Here is a 27,460-nt window from a genome sequence, read left to right as displayed (position 1 = left end):
ATCCCACAGTCCTATGGCCTTACTGAGAACCAGCTTGTTCCTCATGGATTAGAATCTAACATACATAGCCTCCAAGAATGATGATCCTAGGCAGCATTATTATATCCTGACAAGTTCAGGAAAATCACACAAATTATGACGTAGTTTTCTATCCCTTCCTCACACCTTTTACACCTCAGGAGAATCCTGGACCCGAAGAAGGTGTAGGTACTTCCTTCACTTGATAGTGGCTGTTTAAAATTGCCACCATAGTTCTTAGTTTATTTCTATTTAGAGGCTAGATGAAAATATCCCCAAAAAGTAGAGATTTTATTTTCAGGGAAATTTTTCGTATAAAAAATAAAAACAACAATAATTTATAATACTTTATTGTTTTTCTAATATCACTTTTTGAACATCACAATTACAGGAATAAATGACAATGAGAATAGATTTTACAACACTGTCCTGGTGGGTATATGTTTGACATATTCACTTTGCGCTGAGTTGTATAAGTATGCAATAGTTGAACATGTACGAAAGAAGATAATATTAACACTTCAAGAGTCAAACTAGAAAATAAATGCAATACTCAATAATAGAATGCTCTTATAAAATTATTCTTTTCAAATATTTATCAAAATATTGCATCTATACTAGGGTGCCATTAACAGGTCTATTTTTGTTAATGCCAAAACTGAATTCTCAAATTCACTTCAAATCTATTTGGGTAGACTAAGACCTAATGAAATACCACCACATTTAAAGAAACAAAAAATCTAAAATGCAAGTCATTTAATGAAAAATGGATTCGTAGAATTGTATGGCTTTATCAACTTGGAATATACTTGAAACTTGATGGCTAATGAATGCTATCTGGCAGTGCAACATATCTTCATCATAGAAATAAGCATACATGAGGTATGAGGTTTACTTCTTAGCACTTTCACGAATAAGGAATTATGTCATTTCATGAAACATTTAAGACTAGTTAAATATAATCACTCTTGAGTTGTGATTAAATATTTATTCAATGTTAGACATGACTCATTTAGTTTACCGAAAGAAATGTAATAAATGAAAAAGACTTACCATGCCCATTAAACTCTATAGAATATGAACTGAAAGAGAATTGTATAATTTGACTAGCAAAAAGTGACGATGCAATACAAAATTCAAGCTTCAACTTCTCAAGCACAGATCCTAAAAAGCATAGTTTTAGGATAGGCAAAATGTTGGAACAATTAAAAAAATTGGCAAAAATTGATCAAATTTTTGTGAACATTTGCTAAAACTTGAGCTTCAAAAATTATCATTGAGAAAGATATGCAGTGCCTTTTACATATTCCAATACCAAAAAACCTAATAAAAAAGAAACCAATTAAAATAATGAATAAAACGGTGCACAATATCATCACATGAATAAAAAATCAGAAAATCTAAAAAAAAGTTAATAATAGGATTAACACAACTCAAGTCACATGGTACTTTCTCTAGGAGTAGATGTACCCTATACAGACAAATGCACACAAATCAATAACAGACAATTTAAAGCAGATTATACACAGAGCCAAAGCCATGTGAAAGTTTACACAGCAGTGAATAGCCAAGAGCAAGAAGTAGAGTTACTCAATGGTATGTGTACAAGAATAAGATCACTGGATTACTATGGTCGACACAGCCTTATTCATTCTTCAGCCCATGCCTCTTCAGCCAACTGGTAATATTTAGTTGCCATGCGACCCTTTGCTGCTTCTAAGGCAAGGTCAGCAGCAGAAGTATACATTTCACCTGAAAAAAAGCATTCAATTCCAACATTATCCTAGGTGCAAGTTTATTCATAGAGATGCCACATCTGTGTATGCGAAAAAAAACTAAAGTAGGTTCTTCGAAGGGGAATCAATGGACTTCTTTCCAAAAACCAAAATTAATGTGGATTCTTTTTTGGATTTTGCCCCATTGAAATGATACACAAAATTTCACATACTTATGCAAAATATTTGTAAATTGTATTCAACTTTTGATTCATTCATTTTGCCCATCTAGGCCCATTATTCAATATCCGTTTTTAAAACCTGCAGTTCTCAGGTTTTATAACCCTTATACATTTCAGGCATCAATCTTAAATTGCTCTTTACCCCACACGCACACTTCCGCTGGTGGTTTACATCCAGAATATCTGACCAACTAGTTGACTTTCAATAAGACTTAACACTGCTGCATAATGCTAAAGGCAGCAGCTAGCCAAGTCAAAAGATTTCATTTTAAGGCCATCTTATCAAAGGATAGACGATACATTTCCCACTTGAGCTGACACATACTATAATTGACTCCATTCTAGCATGCTGCCGTATTTCATTGCTAACTTATGCACTGTATTGCATTGCTGGAAATGAGTCTGGAAAGCTGTGACAACATCCATCTACGGCCCTCTCAACTTCTTCACTGGATGCGAAGTGCTTCCCAGAAACATATTTCATCAGGTTTGGGAATAGGTGGAAGTCTGAGGGTGCTAAATCAGGAGAATAGGGGAATGGCCGAGCTAATCATACCCCAAATCCAATAGCTTTCCCATTGCCAACAAACCTTTGTGAATAAGTGACAGGAGGTTGTCTTGGTGAAAGGTGATATTTTTGTGCTTCAAGCCAGGCCTCCTCTAGCAAATTTTGGTCTACAGTTGGTCAAGAAGGTTAGAGTAGTATTCACCTGTAGTTGTTTTGCTTTTTTCAAGGTAATCACTTAACAGTATGTCTTTCGCAGCCCAAAACACAATGGCCATGACCTTTCTGGCAGATGAGATTGGCTTTGCTTTCTTTGGTGCTGAAACACCAGCTTCCACCCTCTGCTTCGACTGCTGCTTTGTTTTTGGTGTGTAGTCGTGGACCCGTCTCATACATGGTGGAAAATCGCCACACAAAATTGGTCATTTACCTCTAGAATCGGTCCAAACATTGCTCCGAAAATCATTTGTGCATTTGCTTTTGATCGGCATTCAGCAAATGCGCACCCACCTTGTGCAGAGCTTTGACATCCCTAATTCTTAGTGCAAGATGTTTTGCACCCTTTCTTCTGATATCCCCACGGTCTTAGCTATCTCACTCACTTTCATTTGCCTATCATCCGACACTATATTGTGCAACTTTTCAATGGTTCCCGGTGTGGTTGTGGATTTTGGTCGTCTTTCACGGTGGTCATCTTCTAGGAATGTAAGACCACTTTTAAATTGAGCTGCCCACTTTTTTAATGGTTGACATTGAAGGAGCAGAGTCCATGTACACTTTTGTCAACTTTGGATAGATTTCCTTCGGGGTTAACCCATCCATTACAAAGAATTTTATGACAGCACAAAAATTCAAGTTTTTCCATTTTAACAAAAAATACAAAATATGTCTACTCCAACAATACATGTACACAAATTAATCAAGAGAACAAGTTGAAACTTGTCTTTCGAATTAATGACACATGAACCTCGGCAGGAATCATTAATTTTCACTGATTGTAAGGCCATTTCTGTGTCAGGCCAAGAACTTTTCAGCTAATCCTAAGCCAAAATGTGAATCACTACTAAAATTCATTCAATGAATAATAACACCTCTTAAGAAGGATGTTCTATGAGTCTCAATTTGATCTATAATTTATCACTTGTTTTCCATGTATGGTTAAATGTTATAAATTCTGACTCCCATTGCCATTGCACTTTTTAAAGGAAATTGGTGATTTATGGTAACCTGCATGGATGTGAAGATGAATACACACAACTATCCCTATAAGTGTGAAATAATTTGATAGTAATTATGATTAAGACAGTTCCCAATGCATGATCACCTCCGTATTTACATCAACCTGTTACCAAAAAATAATTTCTCACCAGACTTATTGGGGTCACGCTTCAGGCCATAACCTCCAGCCAGGTACATCTCTCCCAGCCTTGCATATAACTGATAGCTTGGTTTGTCTTCAGTCCCCCCTCCAGCAGCAGCCTTCTCATACCAAATTGCAGCTTCCTCCCAGTTTTGTGACCTAAAATATAATTTCAGAGAGGAAAGACTATGCGTGAAGAGGAACAATTAAATGTGATATTTTGAAAACTAACACATCTGTTAAATCATAAATGTAAAAGTGACATTAATTTTACCCAGACAATGAAATGTCTCATTTCAGCATCTGCCTGACTTATATACGGTTACGAATCTATAGGTAAAGCATTAAAAATCAAAATAATGGCTTGATTTTATTTATTTTTTACAGCAATTTTCCCAAATAATTTTTTTCCCTAGCATCACAATCGAAAAATTTTGCATATTACCTATGACCACAGATTGATCATGTGGTCATTGTTAATATGGACATTACTTGATCATTGATCAAGCAAGGATAGTTAACTTTAGGATCTCACTCAGAGTGTGGTAGTTAACTGGTCAGTAGGACTGAAATGGAAGACTTTGCAAGGGTAATAGGCTTGTATTCAACTTATGAGTTAATATTAATTTGATTACTACTATATCACTGAATTACCCTTAAGACTTAGTGTCACATAGGCTATGAAAAATCCATTATTATAGTCATAACACTAACCTGCTACCCAGGTTAAGCCCAGAATCAAGGGCCGTGCCCACCAAAATAATGGCGGGTAAATCACCTCCTTTTGCAAGATCTAACATTGTATTGAACCCTTTGTCAATGTTCTCTGTTGTTTCCTCAACCTGAAAAGAAATGAGGCATTTGAAATCATTTACCAAATGCCTGGCTAAAACCCTCCAGAAAATAATCAAAATCTAGTCTAGGAGCTCTGGTGAATGAGAATCCCAGAAGTACCCAACTCAACAAAGAAAACAAAAGTTTTGGAAAAAAATATTATTAATTTTCCAACATAATTTCCTATCAGCCCTATAGCCTTTTCTCAGCAATGTTCAATTAGTTCGATACCCTTTCAATAATAAGAACTGTCTTGCTCGTCAAAATAGCCATTAACTGCCGACATCACTTCTACATGGTTGGAAAATCTTTGACCACCAAACCATTTTTTCAAGTTTGCAAACAGAAAATAATCCGAGGGGGTTAAATCTGGTGAATAGGGTGCATGAGGTAGCAATTCAATATTTAATTCATGAATTTTGGCCATTGCAATAATGAATTTGTGAGCTGGTGCATTGTCTTGATGAAACAACACTTTCTTCTTAGCCAAATGCGGCTGCTTTTGCTTGATTTCTTAACTCTAGCATTGCAATAAGTTTGCATAATACTTGCCATTGATAGTTTTTCCTTTTTCAAGATTGCCAATGAAAATGATCCCATGCGCATCCCAATAAACCGATGCCATGACCTTGCCTGTAGATGAAATGGTCTTCGCCTTCTTTGGAGCCAGTTCTCCCTTTTGAATTCATTGTTTTGATTGTTCTTTTGTCTCGGGTGTGAAGTAATGGACCCATGTTTCATCCATGGTTATGAAATGGCACAAAAATTCTGCTTTGTTGCTGTGAAACTTTGCTAAACACCCAATTGAAACATCTTCACGACACTGGTTTTGCTCAAGTGTGAGCAAACGCGGCACCATCTTTCTCATGTCCAAATTTTCAGTTAATATGTGATGGACCACACTTTTTGAAATGCCAACTATGTCTGCTAGCTTGTGGACTTTCAGTCGACGATCATCCAGTATCACTTAGTGGATTTTCTTCACAGTTTCTGGAGTCGTCACCTCATTTGTTTGACCTATAGGATGCTTGTCTTGACAGGTTTTACGGCCTCGTTTAAACTGCTACCCAATCTTTTACTGTTGTAAATGAAGGAGCAGACTCACCCAGAGTAGAATCCAGTTCAGCTTTTATATTGGTTGGGCTGAGGCCTTTCAAATGAAAGTAATGTTTCTCGTGACGATGACCAATTTTCTCAATTGTCACAATTTCACTGAAAACATTCACTATTGATGGCTGCCAAACAAATACTAAACAACATAGCATCTTCAAACTTGAAACATATGCTTTATAGATATCATAATCTCTAATACAGCAATATTTTTCAAACTACTACTGTTATCTGTAGGCCAGGCCAGGTGCGTTTGGGCCTTCCCATGTATTACATAATTTCTTGAAAAAACAACTTTTATGAGGGCCATTGGATAAGTTCTTGGAATGGACTAGAAATAAATGACTTACCTCATGAGAATGTTTTCATTTTTCAATGAAGTCTCCCTGTACACTAATGCACTTAGTCCAGTGATGTTCCAATGTCTCCAATCATCTCCAAAGTTATTTTCCTTCAGACTGGCTAAATACTCGTTTACTTCTAATGTTAGTTCATTGATTGAAGAGAATCTCCGCCCACTGAGGAAAAGTTTGAGCAAGGGGAAGAGATGGAAATCTGATGGAGCCAAATTAGGCAAATAAGGTGGTGTGGCATCGATTCATATCTTAGTTCACGTGTTTTTGCCATGACAACGACCCTTGTGTGGGCATGCACTGTCTTGATGAGAGATAACTTTCTTCATAATGAAATAAGGACAATTTGCACTTTTCCACAGTTTATTTAACGTACGACGCGTTTCAACTCACAGAGTCATCATCAGGTACAAGACCTCAAGCCTGAATCTGTTGAACTTATAACTTTCTTCCTTACCAAACCTGGACTTTTTTGTGTATCTATTTCTGTAGTTGGTCAAGGATGTTAGTGTAGTATTGTCCAGAATTTGTTGGACCACTGGGAAGATAATTTATCGGCCCAATTCCTTTTGTATCCCAGAAGACTGAAGTAATCAACATTCTGGCTGCCTGCATTGCCTTTGCTTTCTTTGTTGGTGGTGAATCAACATGTTTCCACTGCTTTGACTGCTGCTTTGCCCCTGGGCTGTATTAGTGGTGGACCCAATTTTCATCTGTGATCACAAGCGGGTGTAGAAAATCTTGTTGGTTGCTCTTAAAAAGGGTCAAACATAGTTTGGAAATTTCCATTTTAATGCTTTTGTGATCATATGGCATGCGTCACGGCACCCATTTTAATATTAATTTTCTCAAATCTAATTCTGCCGCTAAAATTTAATATGCCCATTCAGATGACATTCCTACAACTTCAGCGATTTCTCACACTTTCAGTCAGTGATCCTCCATGACCATTTTATGCACTTTTGTAATAATTTCTGGGGTAGCGGCACATTTTGGTTGACCACTACGCAAACCATCTTCTAGCTGTCCTGACCTAACTTAAAACTTGCTTGTACACTTGAATATGAAGGAGCAGAGTTTAACTGAGTGTTAATGTTGGCATGAATTTCCTTTGCTTTCCTTACCTTTTTTACAAAGTAAATCACCACTCTAATCTCAATTTTTTCCATCTTCACAAATCACTATGAACAATAACAAAGAGGTGTCCGCACCAAAGATCTCTTCCCAGAGTTCTGATCCTGTATGTGCTTTCTTGTTAAGCGTTAGCTATTACTATGTTGTACTAGCACTGACATCTGGTGGTGATTCTGAGAACCTTTCCAACTACCCCCGTATGTTGACAAAAACCTTGGACTAACCTCTCTACATGGTCTCCATTCAACTTTATACATTTGCCATAACATAGTGTAAGCTTTCATGTTCCAGTTTCATATTCCATAGCCACCAGTTCATTGGGATAGTCATCCCTTCTTTCTGCTCTCTACTCTTTTAAAATTTCGTTCCACAGAAAAGTCCTTTAGTTTTGTGAGGAGAAGAAATCTGAGGGTGTCAAGTCTGGGCTGTTCAGTGGATGATTAAAATTTCTCATTTGAATTTTTGGATAAGTTGTGTTTTTCCAGCCACATGAAGCTTGGCATTGTTGTGGTGGTGAACAGACACCCCAAACGCTTGTCATCACAGATTTTTCCCTCCCTAAGTTGAAGTTTTATCACCAGAGCCAAAGAGATGACTTATCAAAAATATTACCTCTATAACTCTCCACTGATTGTGGCAAATATCACATGGTTGAACATTTATTGTGTCAAGAAATCTAATCAAAGCCCCAACTTCACAAGTGGTAGCATTTTCAGTTTTCTTAAACATTGATAAACACTCACTGCATTACAAAATTCACACACACAGTGAGTAGACATAAAACTGATGGCATTTGAGATTGGATGGAGGCTATTCGCAACACAAATGCTCGATATGGCGTGAACAGATACCACTTTCCAGACAACCCTCACATATTCCTTATTAAACCTGCTTTTAACCTTGCAAATGCAAAAGGAATGCAGCAAATGATATTGTAAAAGTAGGGATAGTACAAAAATTTTTAAATTTAAACATAACATACTATTACAAAGTTTTGATTTTGTGACATAATCTTCGAAAAAAGCCCAAGTGTTTCAATCAAGTATTTTTAAAATATATATATCAACGTTTCAAAGCACTTAATTATCTTTACGATTGTAATTTAATTAACATTTTGAGTGCTGGGAAGAGAGTAGCATGAATAATCTGCAAAATGGATAATCCACTCACTTAAAATCAAGACTTTACTTTAGTGTCCATTGTCAGTTGTTGAGAACACTTAATGATGACCAAAGTAAATGTAAATCTCACATTCCTATAGGAGGACTGATGTGCCAAATCTTTTAGCACTAGAACTTTTAATTGATGTTAACAGCTTGTAAAAATGAAAACACACTCGGATATTCTTTCTCCCTACCTCAATTTTATATATCTTTTCACCACTCCCCTCAAAATAAGAAACCAAGATTGAATTGTATTAGTTAATTACCTAGCCTATGTTATGTTAATCTAATTTTCATGAATTTGATCATGAATGTAGTCATTCACAAAGACAGAAAAAGATAGAAAGGTAATATGTCTAACCCCATTATTTTATACCATCTAACAGTTACAACTTGGAAATTAAATAGTAAAATCCCTTTACTGCTCCAGCATTTTGAAATTTACTTAATTCAGATATATATATGTTGAACCAATTCCATCATTATTTCTTTTTCTTCACCTATCCCTTTATTAATGACTTCTTAACTCATCTTCAACACTACATAAGTCATATCTTTGGGAAAATAAAATTTATTTAAATTCATTCTTATAAATTCTTAGTATCACACACACACACTTGTACCACAACAATAGAGCAAAATGTTTTTTCTCTCCATCATGCTTATACCAGCAGCATTTACTCTGTATCAAAGGCATGAACTCACATATTTCCAGAGTGAGCAAATAAACTATCTTCTTAATAGAATTATAAAGTGACAAACACTCGTTTCAACTTCAAGACATTCACCTTTGTGGCAGAATTAAGCAGGATGCACTCTCAAATTAGGCTTTTCACTCTCATTATTAAATTTAGGTGCTCAATCAGATCACTCACCTCGAGCTCAGGTAAAATATCATGCGGAAGCCCAAGATAAAGGTAGGCCAATGCAATTTTGGCTTCAGTTAATCCACACTGAGCAGCCTTCTCCAGGTGAAATAAGGCAGCATCTCGGTCATACCAAGCACTGTCTGGTGAGGTGAATCGATGGAGCTCATGGTAGCGAGTGAGATCAAGGTGGATCTGAGGAAAAAAAGAAAAGAATTCAGATTAGAAGATTTGTTTTTGAGTTTACATAGGCACATTGGAGTTTTGTTAATGAGAGTGAGATTTCATGCATGACAACAACTATTTTTTTACAAATAGGGACCAAGAGTTTCTCATCACAAGGCATGTTTCATATACTACCTTGATCAAAAAGTTCCCGGAATAACCACCGTGTGGCGCTCCCATCGTTCCGATTTGAGTTCTGTTTTTTTTGTTAAATTGGTACATCTGTTGTTGATATTCTCTTTAAATCTTAGTGTCATAACTTGACATTTGCAAAAGTTACGTAGCCAAGAGTACATCTATCTCTGTGTGTGTTGGCGATTTTTTACAATTGCAGAAATGGATTTAAATTTGCAACAACGAACTTGTATTAAATTTTGCGTAAAAAACGGATTTAGTGGCGCATGGACGTTGGAAATGTTGGAAAAGTGTTTCGGCAACGATTCTCTAAAAAAAACGGTCGTTTACCAGTGGCACGAGCGGTTCAGAAGTGGTCGCGAGTCAATCGAAGATGATGAACGCAGTGGCAGACCATCGACATCGAAAGTCGGTGAAAAAATTGATAAAGTAAAAGAAATGTTGGTCAATAACCGCAAATTAACCATCAGAGAAATAGCGGAGGACTTGAACATTGCCTATGGATCCGCCCAAGACATTGTGGTTAATGATTTGGGTTTCCGTCGTGTAGCAGCAAAGTTGGTGCCGAAAGACCTCAATTTCATGCAACAAAGAGACCGTGTTGACGTCGCAAAAGACATGATTTGCGAGGCTGAATCCGATCCCACATTCATCAAAAGGATCATTACTGGAGACGAGACGTGGGTTTATGAGTACGACACGCAATCCAGACATCAGGCAAGTGAATGGCGTTCACCAAATGAGCCGAGACCAAAAAAACCACGTCCTTTTCAGTCAAAAAAGAAGGCAATGCTGACGGTTTTCATGGATTACAACGGTGTAGTGCATCATGAATTTTTGCCAGAAGGCCAGACAGTAAACAAAGAGTATTATTTGGGCGTTATGAGACGTTTGCGTGAAGCAATTCGCCGAAAGAGACCAGAAATGTGGGTAGAAAACTTGTGGATTTTGCACCATGATAACGCACCGTCGCACAGTGCTATCATTATTCGTAATTTTTTGACGAAAAATGCAACAAATACCATCCAATAGCCACCGAATTCACCTGATTTGGCTCCCTGTGACTTCTTTCTGTTCAATCGAGTTAAAAAACCATTACGGGGAACGCGTTTTAGCAGCCGAGAGGAAGTAATGGAAAAATCGCAGGAAGCACTGATGGACATACCGAAAACCGAATATAAAAAATGTTTCGAGGATTGGATCAAGCGCTGGCATAAGTGTGTTGCAGTCGATGGGGATTACTTTGAAGGGGACAATATAGATTTAGATGAATAAACTTGTATTTTTAATTTTCTGAAAAAATTCCGGGAAATTTTTGATCAAGGTAGTATATCCCTTGAATATTTGACTGCATTGCGACCTTGCGACGGAAGGAACGCAATTCCCAATAGTAATTTCATTTCTATTGTAGAATAAGGTGAAAGATGTACAAAAAAGCGTGCACCTGTTCAATGTTGCCCATTCATAGGGTCGGAAGCATAGGAAAATCGCAGGAAGCACTGATGGACATACCGAAAACCGACCGTAACTTTTGCAAATGTCAAGTTATGACACTAAGATTTAAAGGGAATATCAACAACAGATGTACCAATTTAACAAAAAAAACAGAACCCAAATCGGAACGATGGGAGCGCCACACGGTGGTTATTCCGGGAACTTTTTGATCAAGGTAGTACATATATACACAAGACACACACACACCCAGCTCGACGATCTGCCAAGCACTGATGGCTCATTGGTTCTCAGGCAACTAGTGCCACTTGTGGGTACGGCTATAGTCTGCGTCATGGCTGTCAGATTGCACCAGTTTGCATATTTAAGGGATAGACCTCGTGTATACACGTATACTAGGTCTGATCATGAATTTTGAATTTTCACGGGCTATTTATCTTTGATTTTTGATTTTTTTGTGGCATTATGTTGGTACTTATGTCTCTCACTTGAGCCAAAAAGTTTGGCATTTTTGAATATTTAGTTAATTTTTGACAGCTTTTTCGCTGGGACGTGTTTTGGCTTGTCTTTGATTTTTGTCTGTTCCAAAAAATGGATCAAAGAAGCTGTATCAAATTTTGTGCGAAAAACAAAATTAAGTGCACGGACGCATTCTGAATGTTGACTTGTAGAGAAGCTACCTTGGACCGAAGCAAGGTTTATCGGTGGTACTAAATGTTCTCAGAGGGCCAAGAAGATGTCAACGACGAAAAGTGTGCCGGACACCCGAGCATGTCAACAACAGACAAAAACATTGATGAAATGAAGAAAATAGCCTTGGCCAATTGTCAAATCACCGTTGAGAAGTTGCTGAGGACCTAAGCATATCGTTAGGCTTGTACCATTAGATTTTTACCAATGATTTGGGCATGACACAGGTTGCAGCGAAATTTGTACAAAAACTGCTGAATTTCGACCAAAAACAGCAACGCATTAACATTGCTAATGAGGTAATTGAATGACTCTGTCTGCGATGACCCAAATTTGCTCCAGAGGGTCATAACTGGTGACGAATTATGGGTTTATGGTTATGACGTGGAAACTGAAGTTCATTTATCCCAATTGAAGCTGCAGCACGAGCCAAGACCGAAAAAAGCGCGCCAAGTTCAGTCAAATGTGAAAGTTTTGCTTGCAGTTTTCTTTGATTGCAGGGGCGTGGTGCATCATGAGTTCCTGCCACAGGGTAGAACGGTAAATAAGAAATATTACCTGCTAAGTTATGCGCGAAGCAATCCGCCACAAATGCCCAGATTTTTGGAAGAACAAAAAGTGGCTTTAATACCATGACAACGCCCCTGCTCACACATCGTCACTTGTAGGTGAATTTTTGACCAAAAACAACACACAAATGATGCTGCACCCACTGTATTCCCCAGATCTGGACCCCAGTGACTTCTTATTGTTGCCGAAACTAATGAGGCCCCTTAAAGGACGACGCTACGCTACGATTGACGAGATAAAGACTGCATCGAAGGAGGAGCTGAACAAGATCACAAAAATGTTTTTTTGAAGTGCTTCGAGGATTGGAAAATCATTGGCACAAGTGTATAATATCAAATGGGGATTACTTTGAAGGGGACAAAATATATTCACGAATAAATAAATAATTTTGAAAAAAAACAAACAAAGCGATACTTTTTGAACAGACCCCAAGTATACACACATACATCATATAATTACAATGCGCCTCTTCATTATTTGTTGGCACACCACTGAAGCCATAGAAGTAAAACATATTGACTGATCTTTTAACCAAAGTGTGGCTGTGGACAACGGCTAAAGTAGGCGGGGAAAAAAGTTACAAGAATTTGGTGATAGCAGCATTGCATTGCTTTTTTAATAGATCATAGCAGCAAATGTGGTCCCTGCAACCTTATAATATACAGTGAACCATTTAGTGAACATATCACACCTTAAACCATCGATGCACTGAAACCACAAACCATGACTACAGCTTTGAGAACTGAACTGTTCCAATAGAGAATATCCCTCAAAGATTTTTCTTGACACAACTCAAAGAGGCAAAAGTTTGTGGGTGCAAATCAAATGCAATCTCTGAAGAATTAACTACTTACACGGCCAAGAATGGAATCCTCTTCATTATCCTCAACAATGTCACCCTCCTTTGGGGGCTGCACACATGATGGGCGAGATCTTCGAGCAACTTGATTCTGGAAGGTTAAGCGATCCATTTCATTGCTCATTGAAGCACTGCTCTCAGACTCCCGGTGGAAACGCCTTTGCCTCTTCTCTGACCCAGAACTTGACTCCATGTCACTGTTATCAGTGTCCCCACCGGTGCTGTTGCCAGAATCCGAGTGAAATAGGATGAAGGATGGATTTGGAGAATGACATCCTGTGAGATCTTCCTTACCAGAATCGGATGGCAGGGACTGAAAATAACAATACATGAAAATGAAGGAATAAAACTGAACAACAGGCACTGACACAGTAGTTTGCTGGACAATACTCTTTGTAATTCTCAATGTAGTTTGCAGTGTTCGTAGTTGTGAGAGCATTTTACTTCTCAAACCATTCAAGTTTGGGCATAAATAACAGACTACTTGCTTAGTACTTAAAACTACACTAAGTAATATTACAAAAAAACATGTCTATCAGCATTCAGAGACTGTAATTAGTCAGCATTTTATCTGAAATGTGACTATATTCTAGCTGTTTTAGCAGCTACAAGGTTCTCAGTATTATAAAAATGTTGATAATTTTTTAATATTTGAAATACATAAAATTTCATGGTGTTACATGTACGCTCTTTGGAAAAAAAAATTTAAGTCTCACTCCAGAAATTAACTAGTTTTGGATTAATCCTGATAGGGCAACAAGTTTTAACAAAAGGATTTCATACTCTCACAATTAGACTGAAAATTTTTCTAAAATTAACAATGAAATAGGCAAATTTAATTTAGCTGCTGTACTTTTGTTGATAAGCCAGTAAAAATATTTTTGAATAGTGCATCTCTAAAAATTATTTCAGGAGAAGTAAAATGATAATATAAAAAAAAATATTTCGAATTTGTTACATTCAACCTTCGCATTTTTACAATTTCTACAACTACCTTTCTTACAAGCCACTGTCTTATGCTTCCATATATTCCTGTAGAAGATTCCCTAATTTTCAAATTGGTTTATTGCACTTGGGCAGATGGTTTTCTAAAAGTGTCTTAAGGAGGCAAATAAAATTAAAATTATGTTTGGGAACCCTTAACCAAGGCATTAAGGGGAGGAAGTATATGCTACATGATTCCTTTATTATTGTCACATTTTTACAAGGTAGATTCATGTTTTAATAGAACTGAAAATTTACTACTGTAAAAATACAACTCAAACTCAATTCATAGTTCTTCGCCCAAGCCATGTATGAAAACTTAAATTTGGTGTGTACTTTTGTATGGCTTTGAGAATTAGTCGCTGAGGCAACAGGATAAGAGTATATTGGAGGTTTCTGAAATCTGGTTGTAAAGAATGGAGAAAACAAAAAAAGTTCTAGACATGGTAGAGGAAGAGAGACATGGCTCTTGGGATAGATCCAAAAGGGCAGGACAAGTGAATACTGTAGATACTAGGAGGTCATTGGACACTGAAGAGATGTGACAGAGGGGAGAGTAAGTAAGAGTGCTGAGGAAGTAAGGTACAGAGAGGTAAATAATGGCCATTTTGGATGGAATTAAGAGGGACAGAAAGGATGCAGAGCTAAAGAATGAGTTATTTTAATGGGTAGTATGAGGTTTAAGGATATTTTGAGTCATGTTAATAAAGGCTTCGGACCCTGGTGCTACACACACGTCTAGTGCTAGGGTCCTTTGAAATCTACCCTAACCTAGTAGACTACTGCTAAAAAAACATGAAAAATATGGGAATGAATTGATGGAACTTACATCCTCATCGTAAGTCAGTGCTTCACATGGATCAATGGGTGATGATGAAAGACAACCACTGGAGTCTGAGCGTGTCCTCAAGAATTTGCACAACTGACCTCTTTCAAATTTCGATGGCATCATGCACACTTCTTCTTGCCCCCTCACCCTTGTGAGTGAATCCGCCTGCATGAAGAAAATGATTTTTTACAAATTACAAAAAATAGTCATGAACATTATGGGAGAACATAATGTATTTGCAAAATTTCCTACCTGTGCCTTTTTAATATGCTTCATTTCCTTCATTTCCGATGGGGCAAGGTCAAAGGCTGTCAAGCCGAGGCTCTTGCAAATACTGTTGCAAACATGAGAATGAAAGAATAGGGACATGCCTCTGGTGCCAAGGTTTCCTTCTCCATACTCCTCACCTGAAGAAATAGCAAGGAGATGGCACAAGCGTAATGACTTGAATTCCATAAGAGTTTCAAATCAAATCTCATAAAGTTATATGCCAAAAATATGCACCACATAAATGGAACTTGATGCTTGAGTTAGTGCTATTTTTCCATCACAATATTTGAAATTATTTTATGCAAATGTTGTGATATTGTTAAAGTCTGGAGTAAAAAGTTAAAATGCATCAATTACACAAATGTAGTTTTGAGAAATGACCAGCTTAAACTCTAACAGACCAATTAATTTCAGCTTTATATATATGATAATGCCATACTATGCTGAAAACCATCTATAAATATAAAAATGCAATCGACAAAATGTGCAACATTACACAAATCAAATTACTAGATGACGAATTCAGATTACATGCCCATTTAACCCATTAACTACTTGCATAATGAGTGAGATTCTGGAAAAGTCTTCAGAAATGTTGTCGAGTTTCCAACAGAGTTGTCACTTCCAAAGTTTCTTATCAACTTTTGTCTTAATGAGACCTTACATTTTCCATCCTCAAAACTCAAATCACAAGAGCCCACACCTCTGCTCCATGCACATTCCCATTCTACTGCCAGAGCTACAAATTGATATAAAGGTCACTAAAGACTTCATTAATATTTCATTTCTCTTTCAACACAATTTTTTCCTATTTCGTAAACATTAATAACACTAGTGTGATTCACCTTTTGATGATTGCCAACATTACTTTTCGTTGAATCAGTTTGTTCCACACACTCTCATTTATGCTATTTGACCCTTATGTTTAATTTGCCTTCCAGCTACTCGATATTATACATTGTAGCATAACAGACAGGCTGCTTATTTAATAGGGTTCAAATTCAGGTGATGCCTCTGGCCACACTTGTCTAAATCTAAAGTTGTGATTTTCGGGGTATTAGAACTTTCTGATAAAATAAAAATGAATATAAGGAAATCTGGCAGCCTTATTGTGCGTTATTTTCACACACTAATAAAAACCAGTGAAGGTGAAACTATACCCAGCTTCCTGGTTATAATAAACTCATATAGACCATGGATTTGGCTAGATCATATGCACATCTACACAGTGAGACACAGAAATTGAACTGGACATGCATCAGGGACCTAACACAAATGGAGCAAAAAAAAAGTGCCCTTGGCTTTGCAAAAGATAACAAACACAAATATCTAGCTAAATTGGTGGTTAAAATTCATTTATTTCCGTTTGTAATGATGCTACTTTCAAAACACCAAGTTGAGCCATGTGGTGATGCCTCTAATTACCAATCTAAAATATAGAAGGAATAAATCTCATGGCAGGGAGACTAATAAAATGCCACCAGATAGTAGTTAGTATATTTCAATGAGTTGCCCACCAATTGAAAATCTTGGAAAAGCACAATCAAGGGCCATTGAGCCATTAGTGCCCCTTAACAAATTGGGTTAAATTTGGCATTGTGGCAAAATGAAAACATATTTGTAAACTGTCTTGTGCTATACTACCCTGTATAATTAGCTTTGATTTGAATAGTAAAAACATTTACGAATTTTATTCCAAGGGGACCTTGGTTTAAGGACTTACTGTGAGTTAACTTCACTTTCAGGAATAAATATAAATTGTTCCTTCAATTCAAACCAGTGATATCAGGTGAAGACCTTTAATGGAAGAGGCTGCATTTTAACTACCGAAGACTTTCTGGATGGGACAAGGGGTTTGCCATTTCATTGTTTTTCATTTTATTATTGCACAATTTCAACCATTTCTTATGAGGATACAATTGTCATTATTATAGATTATCAAAATGGGTGTGGGGAGGATTTTAACCAGAAGACTGGGTACATAAGCCTCTTGGTCCATTGTGTCCAATTTTACCAGCCAGTCATGTGAGGACAGGGAACAAGAATAACCTGGTTGAAGTATAGAGGCGTGCAAACAGAAATTGAGGAAAAATATGTCAAATCATCAGGAGTTCAGGGCACTTCAAAACTCTGCATGACAATGTAGCATTTCATATTCACATAAAGGAGGAGGTCCATTCTCATTACTGGGGATCGAAAATTTATCTCTCAATAAACTATGTAAAAGGCACTCTATACTGTTGCTAATGGAAAACTTAATAATAATAATTCAGAAAAATTGTCTTTCAATGAAATGCCAAAGTACCGAAGGATGTATTCCCAAAAACCTAATACAAAAACTCTTTGTAAGTAGTATTGCATCCATTTTTTCTGTCTCCTTAGAATTTCTCTGAGCAATCCTCCCTCCTCCCCCACCATACCCAGCACTTCCTTTTCATTTCATTCCACTTCACTGTTTCATTCTTTCTCCACACCCACATTTCAAAAGCCTCCAGTCTACGTCTATCCTCCGGCTTCAATGACCACGTTTCTGCGCTGTGCATAGCTACGCTTCGTATCTAAGTTTTCACGAGTCTTTTCTTAATATCCTTACTCAACGTCCCTCTCATCAACTCCCTCCTCCTTGTGAAAGCCTCTTTGCCTAGCGCAATTCTTATCCTTACGTCCCTACTAATTTGACCGTGTTGGTCCTAAACACTTCCGAGATACGGAAACTGTTCTACCTGCTCTAGTTTTTGCCCTCCAATTTTAATGTTTAACTTAGCCTTTTTCTTTCTAGAAAATCGCATACCCTTTGTTTTATTAATATTGATTCTCATCCCATACCTGTCGCACTGAATTTCCAATTCACTCAGCAATGCTTGCAACCCGTTGGCTGACTGACAAACTAAAGCTTGGTCATCAGCGAACCTAACTGATTTTACAAATTTCCCGCCCACTTTCATTCCTACTTCCAGTTCTTCCCATGCCTCTTTAATCATTTCCTCTACATACAGGTTGAACAGCAACGGTGATAATGGGCAACCCTGCCTAACACCTCTTCCTAACACTACCCATCCAGACTCTCCATTCCCCACTCGTACCGGAGCAGTTTAAGACATGTACTGGTTGCGGATTAGTGGGATAGCAGACATGTGGGATTAGCCTCCTATCCCTCCGATCTATTCCTATTTTCTGCAATATACTCATTAGTTTTTCCAAACTCACTCTATCAAATGCCTTTTTGAAATCTACGAAACAGGCAAATATATCTTGATTGTATTCTATATTTCTTTCTATTAGTGCTCTCATTACTGCAATGGCATCGTGCCAGCCTCTCCCTTTCCTAAACCCAAACTGTTCATCCCGAAAGTAATCATTTGCCTTGATCTCCATCCTTTTGTTGATGATTGTGATAACCACTTAAGCTGTGTGGGAAATCAAACTTATTGCTCTGCAGTCCTCACAAGGTGTAGCCTTAACCTTTTTGGGGATAGAAACTAACACTGACTGATTTCACTAAGTCTTCTGGCCAGGTTCCTTCGACATAGATTCTACAAATTAGTCCAAATAGACTCTTCCTCCCACATTTTCCTTAACCTTTAAGTATAGCAGGAATGTTGGCTACCCCTCAGCCTTATTTTATTTCATCTCCATTAATGCCATCTCTATCTTATCGTCAAGTATGACTGGACCGATCTTCATTATATTCTCTATGTCAAACCTTGCTGGCCTATGTTCTTTACTATACAGTGTTTATATATATTCCTTCCATCTCCCTTTAATCCCGGTTCCAACTATTATTTTACCCAGTAAGTAGTATTATAAAATGTTAGACATTATGCTGCATGTTTTAATATAACGGGTAGGCATGTTTTTATTACAGCCATTTAAATATTTTACTTTATTTAAAAATACGTATGCCAGGGTTCACTTTAATTTCAATTATTTAAAATCACTTACCATTGGCAGTGTGAATCTGAGGATCGGTGTATAAATCTCCAACACCTTGAATATCAACAACAATAACCTCGTGTCCTGACCTACAAGACAAAAACAAATGAAAACATTTCACAATTCATAGCGTCTGCAGACTTTCCTATTCACATTTAATTCCTAGGATACTGAAACAAAAATCAATACACCAAAATTCAAAAAAGCACAGAGGGACCAACCACAGATAAAAAACTACAAAATGCCTTCAACAGCACTTTTCATAACAAAAAATTTTCGGCTATTGAATCTCATTACATATCCTTCACGATTGATTTGGGGCAAAATTGCAACATATTGGGACCCATAACTACTTAAATTTTAGCGGAAGATGTCAGCACTAATTTATTTACATACATTGTCAATAAAATATTAATAACTTCACAAAATTGGACATAGCACTTGCTTTTGCGACAGCATTAGTAAATAACATGAAAGCATATATTTACAATTTTATATACTACAATTTTATATACTACCAAAACCAATTACCAATTTTTCGTTTCAGGAACAGAAAGTACCATATACTTTGCAACTTAACAATTCAAGTGAGATATCAAAAATGACAAATAATCAATCACCACAAATCCTGCCACCCATTTGAAACTCTTTGACTGACCTTTCAAATGTGAAGTGGCTAAATGCATGAGGTGTTTGGCGATGTTGGTCATCTTGGACAAACCCTGAGTTGGAATTGTACTTTATGTAATGTCCTTCAATGAAGTGTTCGACATGGAACAGGGGTGAACCTTCCCGGTTTACAAACTCTAGCACAGCCATTTGAAATATATCAACCTGAACAAGAAATCCATATCTGAGTATTTGGTGTGATGACGAACATTGCGTTTCCACATCACAGACCAAACCATATTTCTGTTTACACCTACCTTTTTGGGAGGATTATGACGGTTATATTCTTCTCCCCAAAGCTTGGCATCCATTTGCAATTGAACATCTTGAAAATAAACACTTCTGTCCACGTTTTCCATGTAGCATTTTGCAACATAGTTGTTTGCATCTCCTTTCCAATCGGATGAACGAGTAAAATTGCTTAATTTTTTCCTGGGAACGAAAGTTTGTTTCATGAATCGAGTGTGTCACACAGTCTTATCACTCAAATGCGCTACCGAAAACATAATTACTACACTACATCATTTTTTCAATTGTGAACTTACAAGCGATAGCATTCCCTCATGGCCCCATGGCTGAAAGGCTGATACTCCATTTTAACCACCACATCATCAGTAATCCATCTTCTACGAAGAGCACTGTATCTATAACGACGAGCATTTTCTGTAGGATACTCATCCAGATGGAACTTTTCCCACGGGTCTCCCATGGCCCTAGCCTAAAATTAAGGATATAACCAAACCTTTATCGATGCCTCTTCCTAGGCGTTTATCATTTAAGCGTTTACGTCACATTTCATTTTAGTTTCCAAAGCATCAGGAACGCTAGAATAGGAAGTTTCAGTTACCTTCATGATGGCATGCTTCCACGCCAACAGCCGGCGCATACGAAGCTGTTGCTGCTGCTGCTGTTCAGATTTAACCCTTGACTTACGGCGTTCCATTGCAGCCGAAAAACACATATGTGGATTGACTGTAATTTGCTCGTCATTATCATCTTCAGAGCTAGAGAGAATAAAAAGTTAAATCATAATTCACTTATCGTAATGAATATACACAAGCAGTTATAAACATTTTCAATTAAGCTAAATTCAATGAAAAAGTAAGGAAAAATAATTACCAACTAATCCTTAAGTTCCTGTTTCTTACTATATCTGTAAGTGTAATTGGTTCCATTACAACAGAATCGGGGTCCTCCATGCTCCCCTTGCATTCTGCGTCTGCCACCGCAATGGTTTGAACCACAGGCATTTTGAGTTTAACTTACCACAGATGACGTTGTGCATTAAACTAAGTGGATTTGCTGTTCGCGAAAAATATTAAATGTGAGGCTTGCTAATGACGTACGCTTTAATCAACAAGCACATGACTTTCAAAGAAGAGATAAACCGAACTACAGGATACACAACAACGGTGCAAAAATCACGATCCGTCCATGCCTGAAATCATTCTTTACTGAGATAGTAAATAATGCATCTTACCTGAGCTTCAGAGAGAGGAGGCTGCACCCTATGATCTGTGTCAGGGATATATACAGCATGAGCGGCATGTGTGTAGGGTGCCGTATTATTGCTTTCTCTTTCATTTGAGGTCGACCACTTCTCGAGGTGATCCACCGAATTCGACAGACTGGCCCTGCACAGGTTCCTCCAAAAGCTTTCCACCGTGTTGACAGAAGCTCGATCACAACACACACTCGACCACCACCCAAACACGACTGAGAATCACACGACCACCGCAGAAACGCCAGCAACGTAACCTTGTAATTGTTTGTCGTTTCTTGACCCCCCGCGATAGCGTTTCGCCAATATTCAAAGTAGTGGCGCCTTTCACCCAATAGATGGCGCAGACAACTCACTTAATTCCTTTATTTGAAAATTTTCCTACGCAGTAGTGCGCAGTGGCTAAAAATGCATTCCGCGCATCTCGATTTGTGCCGGCTTTCTTGAAACACCTAATCGGCAAGGTGACGAGATGAAAAAAATGATATTGTATTTTATTTCATAAGTGCTCTACTTCCAGAGGTACGCAGAAATTAAATCAAGTAAACCATTTTTTTCACTTAAACCTTTGTGGGAATTGTGTAAAGTCCGTAGGGCTTATAAGGCAGCCACTCGGGTATATTCCCGCCCTGAGACGGATTAATGGTAAGCCAGTTTTCCTTTGGATCAATACACCGACCGATTCACTTTGTATCTTTAAATGGAGGATTGTTTGTACAATACTAAGCACTAGCGTCGTCGACCACAGTATTGCCGTACAATTTGTATTCCATGTAGGTGATTCTTATTTTCTTGGCACTTATTCAAAACGGGGTACAACAGGTACTTTGTTGACAATTGAACTCATTATTCATGATTATGTCATTGTTTTAATTGTACAAGCCGGTTATAAATCTCATATTAGCGCTGACCGTACGTATTAAATTAAATTTTGTGAAAGCTTGGGTGTATTAAGAGGTAATGCAATGAATGTGATTTACGTGTACTGATTTGGAGAAGTTAATAAACTTCCGTCGAATTTTCGATCGGTGCCCTGATTCTATGATGGTGCACGTTTTACATTAATATTTTTGTCTCGAAGCATTGAGAGAATTCGGATTTGGTATTTTTAATCAACAATAACTGGTGTTATTTGTGTTGGTAATGGTAACATGAATATATTCTTTCATAATGTGAAATGATGCTGCTGGATGCCGGAGGACTTGTGCTGACCTATTTGAACATGGACTTGCACACCTTAACCAATGCGATAAATTAAGACTTAATTCACTAAAGTGATTGTGTCATAATAAGTGATTTAAGGAGATACGAGGTTATTAGCAGCCACTGGGCTTGCTTGAGCCTATAGCGCACGTACGACACATGTCGTTGGTGTTACCAGGTGAGTTACGTAATGAGGAGCGGAGTTGTGGGCTTGAGCTCATGTGTGCCGGATCTTCGCCAATTTCATTAAGACTCCAATTGTCGTTATGTGGCGTAGGAATCGGAAATGTAGAGGATATTATCTCCAAGCCTGTATCTTTTTAGTGTTAAAGAAAACGACCAGTAAGCACAATGTTTGTGGAAATAAAAATAAGAAAAATTACGTATTCACCCTGTTATCTGTTTGGGGAGATGATTTCGAAAAATATCCATTTCCACTCCCGGTGATCAGCGTGTATTTCTGTGAAAAAGATAGTCACCTGGAATGGCGATACTTGAATTAAAGTATAAGAGCCAATGTAGAAAAGAAAATAATTGACGATTTCTAAAACTGCTTAAACAGAGGGAATCTTTCAAGTCCTTATATCATTCATATTTGTCACTACACTTCCAGAAAGCAGTTATTTAATCCATTTACCCGCCTACAAAAGCAGCTAATGTTTACCCCTCAGTCTTTAATTTATGCTTCTCAGCCTTACCAAATTATTATTCCTCGTATAAGAATATTTATTTTCATCGGATTAAATTTCGTTCCTTAAGTAACAGAAAACCGTAATGCTTTAAAATCCAATACCCATACGCCGCGGTTAACCACGAATTTATTACCATGCGGTACGATGCAGTTAAGAGTGGGTTATTTAGTGCAGGAAGAAAAACATCTGAAATACGAATGGAAATGGAAATCCTTTTAAAAATTTTAAATAGTGGTTCGCGATCGCCCGCTGGCACACTCCTGAAACAGTCCAGACAATTTTGCCGGACGTACATTTTACTGCCCTGCCAATTTAACTCGAAAGGAATGGTAGTTTATCCAAGATATAGATTAGATTTCCCATAAGGTAGAGATTAGAGTTCCTATCGAAGAGTATTCTCTGCCGCATCATTGGTTTTGAATCCGAAGATTTTTCAAGCTAACCTTTTCTTATAAACTTTTTCTGTACCTAACGTCGACGTCTCATTCTGCCTACGTCTGTCTTTTCCTCTCTATGGTCTGTAAACTAGTTATCCTTATTATTCGCCCTGTTAATTTTTTTTCCTTGCATACTTCTTTCGCAAGCCTCTATTATCCAATCTTGTCAAATCATCGCATTCAGTGCTCTCCGGCGTGGGACCTCCATCAGAGGTGGAATATGGCGAAGCGCTGAATCTCCGTCGTCAACTTTACTTTACCGAAAATAATGTGATTTTTCGCCTTTCAAAATTTTTCCAATGTTGTGTCTATTTTCCCTCGCGTGCCATCTACCCCTATTTATCTTACTTTCCTCCAATTAAGGTGAATAATTTTAAAACTTATTTATTACGTTACCCTTTTACGAAAAAATACACGATAATCTACAAAACCTACTGATTTTATGAGTTCCCCTCCGACTTTGATTCCTATCCCCAGTTCTTAACAAGTCCCTTTAACCATTTCATCCACATGATCGTTGATGTTTTTACCTGATCACTGTTAGCATTTTAAGTGTCGTAATTATGCTTTTTAAAATATTTTATCATTGATTTATAAATCAATATGCCAATCGTTGACCATTAGTTCACCAATTAATATACATTTTTTAATAACACGTTTTGGTAATCAGTACCATCATTTCCTTTGATTATTTCTCTTTAAATGTCTTTTTTCTTCTTATTAGATAAGTAAAATGCTTCTCTATGCTTCACGTAGAACGCATGCACACATGGTAAACTGGGTAGGTATCATTCAAAGCGCGACGCAAGTAAAAATATACCGTATTTCATGCTCGAATGAGCTCGGCTCAATGAGAATTTATATTTTTCATGTGTGAAAGCGTTAAGTGGTGCTTATATTTGCTCCCTGGCATGCACATGTTATTTATAATACTCTTGTCTTATTTTTATTCGCATTGACTTCAGGAGAAAGCGAAAGTCTATTCAAATGGAAGTTTTATATGTAAGCTCGAATGTTTTCTGACGCGAAGGACCTCGAGGGTGCGTAATAACACTAATATGTTGACGATCCAACGTTCCAAATTCTTCGCTCGCACCATGCCTATATTAGGCTCAAAGTAACTATCTTTCTTGGAAAATTCTTAACCTTGTCCTTAGATCATACATTCAAATTGTGTTTACGAGTCACACTCACTGGTGTTCCTAGACATTAAGCAACTCTTTCATTACTTATAAAGGTTTATCGCTTGGGTTGTCACATTTTTCGTGACTAAATCCAGTTTAGAAATTTTGTTTGAGTTTAGTACTCTATTCAAATTTAAAATATGCACAATATTTAACTAGGAGAATTATTTACTCGGATGCCATAGATCATTATTTGAGCTCAAACCGTCGTGTTGAGCTTATTCATAGAAGGCATATTTAGGCCTTTCTGTTTTTACATATTATAATCAGATTAAAAACGAATGGTACGAGAAGGTATAGGCATTTGTTTACATCGAGAGGCTCTAAAGTCGAAATTATAACGCTGAAGAAATTTCTAGAAGGACAAAAAGATATAAATAATAAATTTACGCTGACCTCGGGAAGTAGATAACCGGAAAAACTTCGTATTTAGTCCTTCATATCTAGTATAGCGGTGGGATACGATTTAGTGATATCAGGCGTGTCCTTCCACACAACGAAGACCCATGGTTGTCGCCGCCCAGTTATTCCGACTCATGGCCCCCTGGATTCAGGTAGAATATTCGGTGCTTACACTGGCGATGGACACTTTTACCGAAGTGCGGCAGGTGATAATGACTTTGAAGGATTATCAGGTTACTTTAATTTTTGTAATCATGTAAATTCAGATTCTGAGTCAATTGGACAAGAAGATGAGCGTAGATTTAAGGAATTCGAGATGTGGGTGTGGAGGAGAATGGAAATCATGAAATGTGCGTTTATAAAAACAATCCAGGTGGTAGGTGTGATGGGAAAGAGAGAAGATTATTGAGAGTAATTCAGAGAAGACAGGAAAGGTGGATTCGGGAGATATTGTGAGGCAGCGATAACGTTGAGGACGGTTACAAAGGAGGGAGAACGTGCGTAGGGTTAAAAAAAGGATTGATTGTAATGTGAAATTTTAGTATATTAATACCATGTAAGGTGGGGATCATTGGTGTACGGGTAGTCTATCTGTATCTACACAATAACGCGATAGCCGCCGCAAGAGCGTGTGCCTGGGGATGTTTGGGCACCAAATATATATGAACAGATATGCATCGACACCCGTGTATGAATATATATTTGCTCATACACACAAACACACATAAATGCTAATGCATCATGTAATCGTTGGGATGTTTGACTAAACTTTTCATTTAAAAAATCATTGTGTCTATCAAAAGCCTACCTTGACCGGTAAACTATTTTTATTAACAATATTTACTGTAAAACCGTAAGCTGTTTGAAGGGTCAATTTCACTCATGACCTCATGAGATAGTTGTTTATTCGGAAGAAAGGGCTTCGCCGTGAGCTAAAATAAGGCCTTACCGGTTTATCTCAAGTGTTTTGTTTGTTCATTTCTGGGAGTGTTAAGTGCGGCTTTCCTATCTTATCAGTATGAGCAGCTCTCTCCATTCCCTTGCATCCAAGTTAGGCTTTTTTGGCCTGGGTGGAAAAACGCCGTTGTTGCAAGATTATGTAAATAGCGGTTGCAGGTGGTTGACGACAACATATCATTGAACGTTTTGCTCAGAGCTGCAGATATACCGAGTGTTTATATTTATACTTAAATGCATATAGACCATACCTATACACTGATTATTCCTCTATCGAAGTGGCCCCGAAACGTCCGCAAGTTCTATGGTTGTTTTTTTCTTCGCCTTCTGGGCCGTCCGTCCCTAGTATGGTCGGTCGTAATGACCATCAATTTCCAGTGTGTGTGCGCACGTGTGTAATACTATGTATCCAGTAACTATGATGAGGGAAACAATCATTCGACGATGTATATATGCATTCAGGATAAATTTCAAGACTGCAATAGACAAGGATAGCGAAAATAAGCTTACGAGGTAATATTCCGACGTTAAACTCGTCTTATAAGCCACTTAAAATTGACCGTCCTCCCGACTGATCAACAATCTCTCAAGAGACGAATTTATCGCCTGAAATGTTTCGCATAAAATTATCCTGTGAAGAATCTATAATAATTGTAGGTCCTAGATGAAAGTAAAGAATCCGCTTACACCTCTCAATTACTATATTTTAACGGAGAAGTTATTGGGATGAATTGGCGTCTGGTGTCAAAGATACGATGGAGAGGAGACATTTCATAAATGAAATTGGTGGTAAATTCGGAGATACATGGTATCCCAGTGGGTCATTGACTTCGAGAACTACACTACCCGAAGTGTTTTGCAGGGAGCGAACTCCGCACACGCCTATCTGGCGAAAACATTTTACGTGTCGCGATACTGATTTATTTACGGAACGACCGTTTCGCCACAAGAGCGAAATGACCAAATTAATAGTACTATGTAACACAACTTATTCATGCGAAGGGTGAGGTTTTTTATTTTTTCAGCTTAATATTCGCGTACATTTGCGCCTGAACCAATAAAATGTTCTTTGTCTCAATAGCCGCAAAATTTGTTCTTTGTGTGGTAATGCGGTCACAAGTTATGGACCTCTAATAACATATATATTTCTCTTTATATAAGATAACGA

General features: G+C 37.6%; 1 protein-coding gene across 1 annotated transcript; it reads right to left on the bottom strand.

The window, feature by feature from the left end:
• Positions 1-352: 352 nt before the first annotated feature.
• LOC139695032 (eukaryotic elongation factor 2 kinase-like) lies at positions 353-21,727 on the bottom strand. The gene is made up of 14 exons (XM_071593622.1): positions 21,397-21,727; positions 21,036-21,218; positions 20,764-20,920; positions 20,462-20,634; positions 20,174-20,348; positions 19,906-20,081; positions 19,257-19,336; positions 15,297-15,451; positions 15,045-15,209; positions 13,227-13,544; positions 9,310-9,495; positions 4,555-4,682; positions 3,848-3,999; positions 353-1,770 (listed from the first exon to the last, which is right to left on the bottom strand). The coding sequence occupies exons 2-14, from the start codon at positions 21,164-21,166 to the stop codon at positions 1,667-1,669; spliced, it is 2,100 nt and encodes a 699-aa protein (XP_071449723.1). The 5' UTR covers positions 21,167-21,218; positions 21,397-21,727; the 3' UTR covers positions 353-1,666.
• Between the last annotated feature and the right edge of the window lie 5,733 nt (positions 21,728-27,460).

The sequence above is a fragment of the Hetaerina americana genome, unplaced genomic scaffold (assembly GCF_022747635.1).
Source record: "Hetaerina americana unplaced genomic scaffold, ioHetAmer1.1.p SCAF_6, whole genome shotgun sequence".
Taxonomy (NCBI): domain Eukaryota; kingdom Metazoa; phylum Arthropoda; class Insecta; order Odonata; family Calopterygidae; genus Hetaerina; species Hetaerina americana.
Note: the sequence above shows the minus strand (reverse complement) of the source record. Positions and strands in the feature narration are given on the sequence as shown.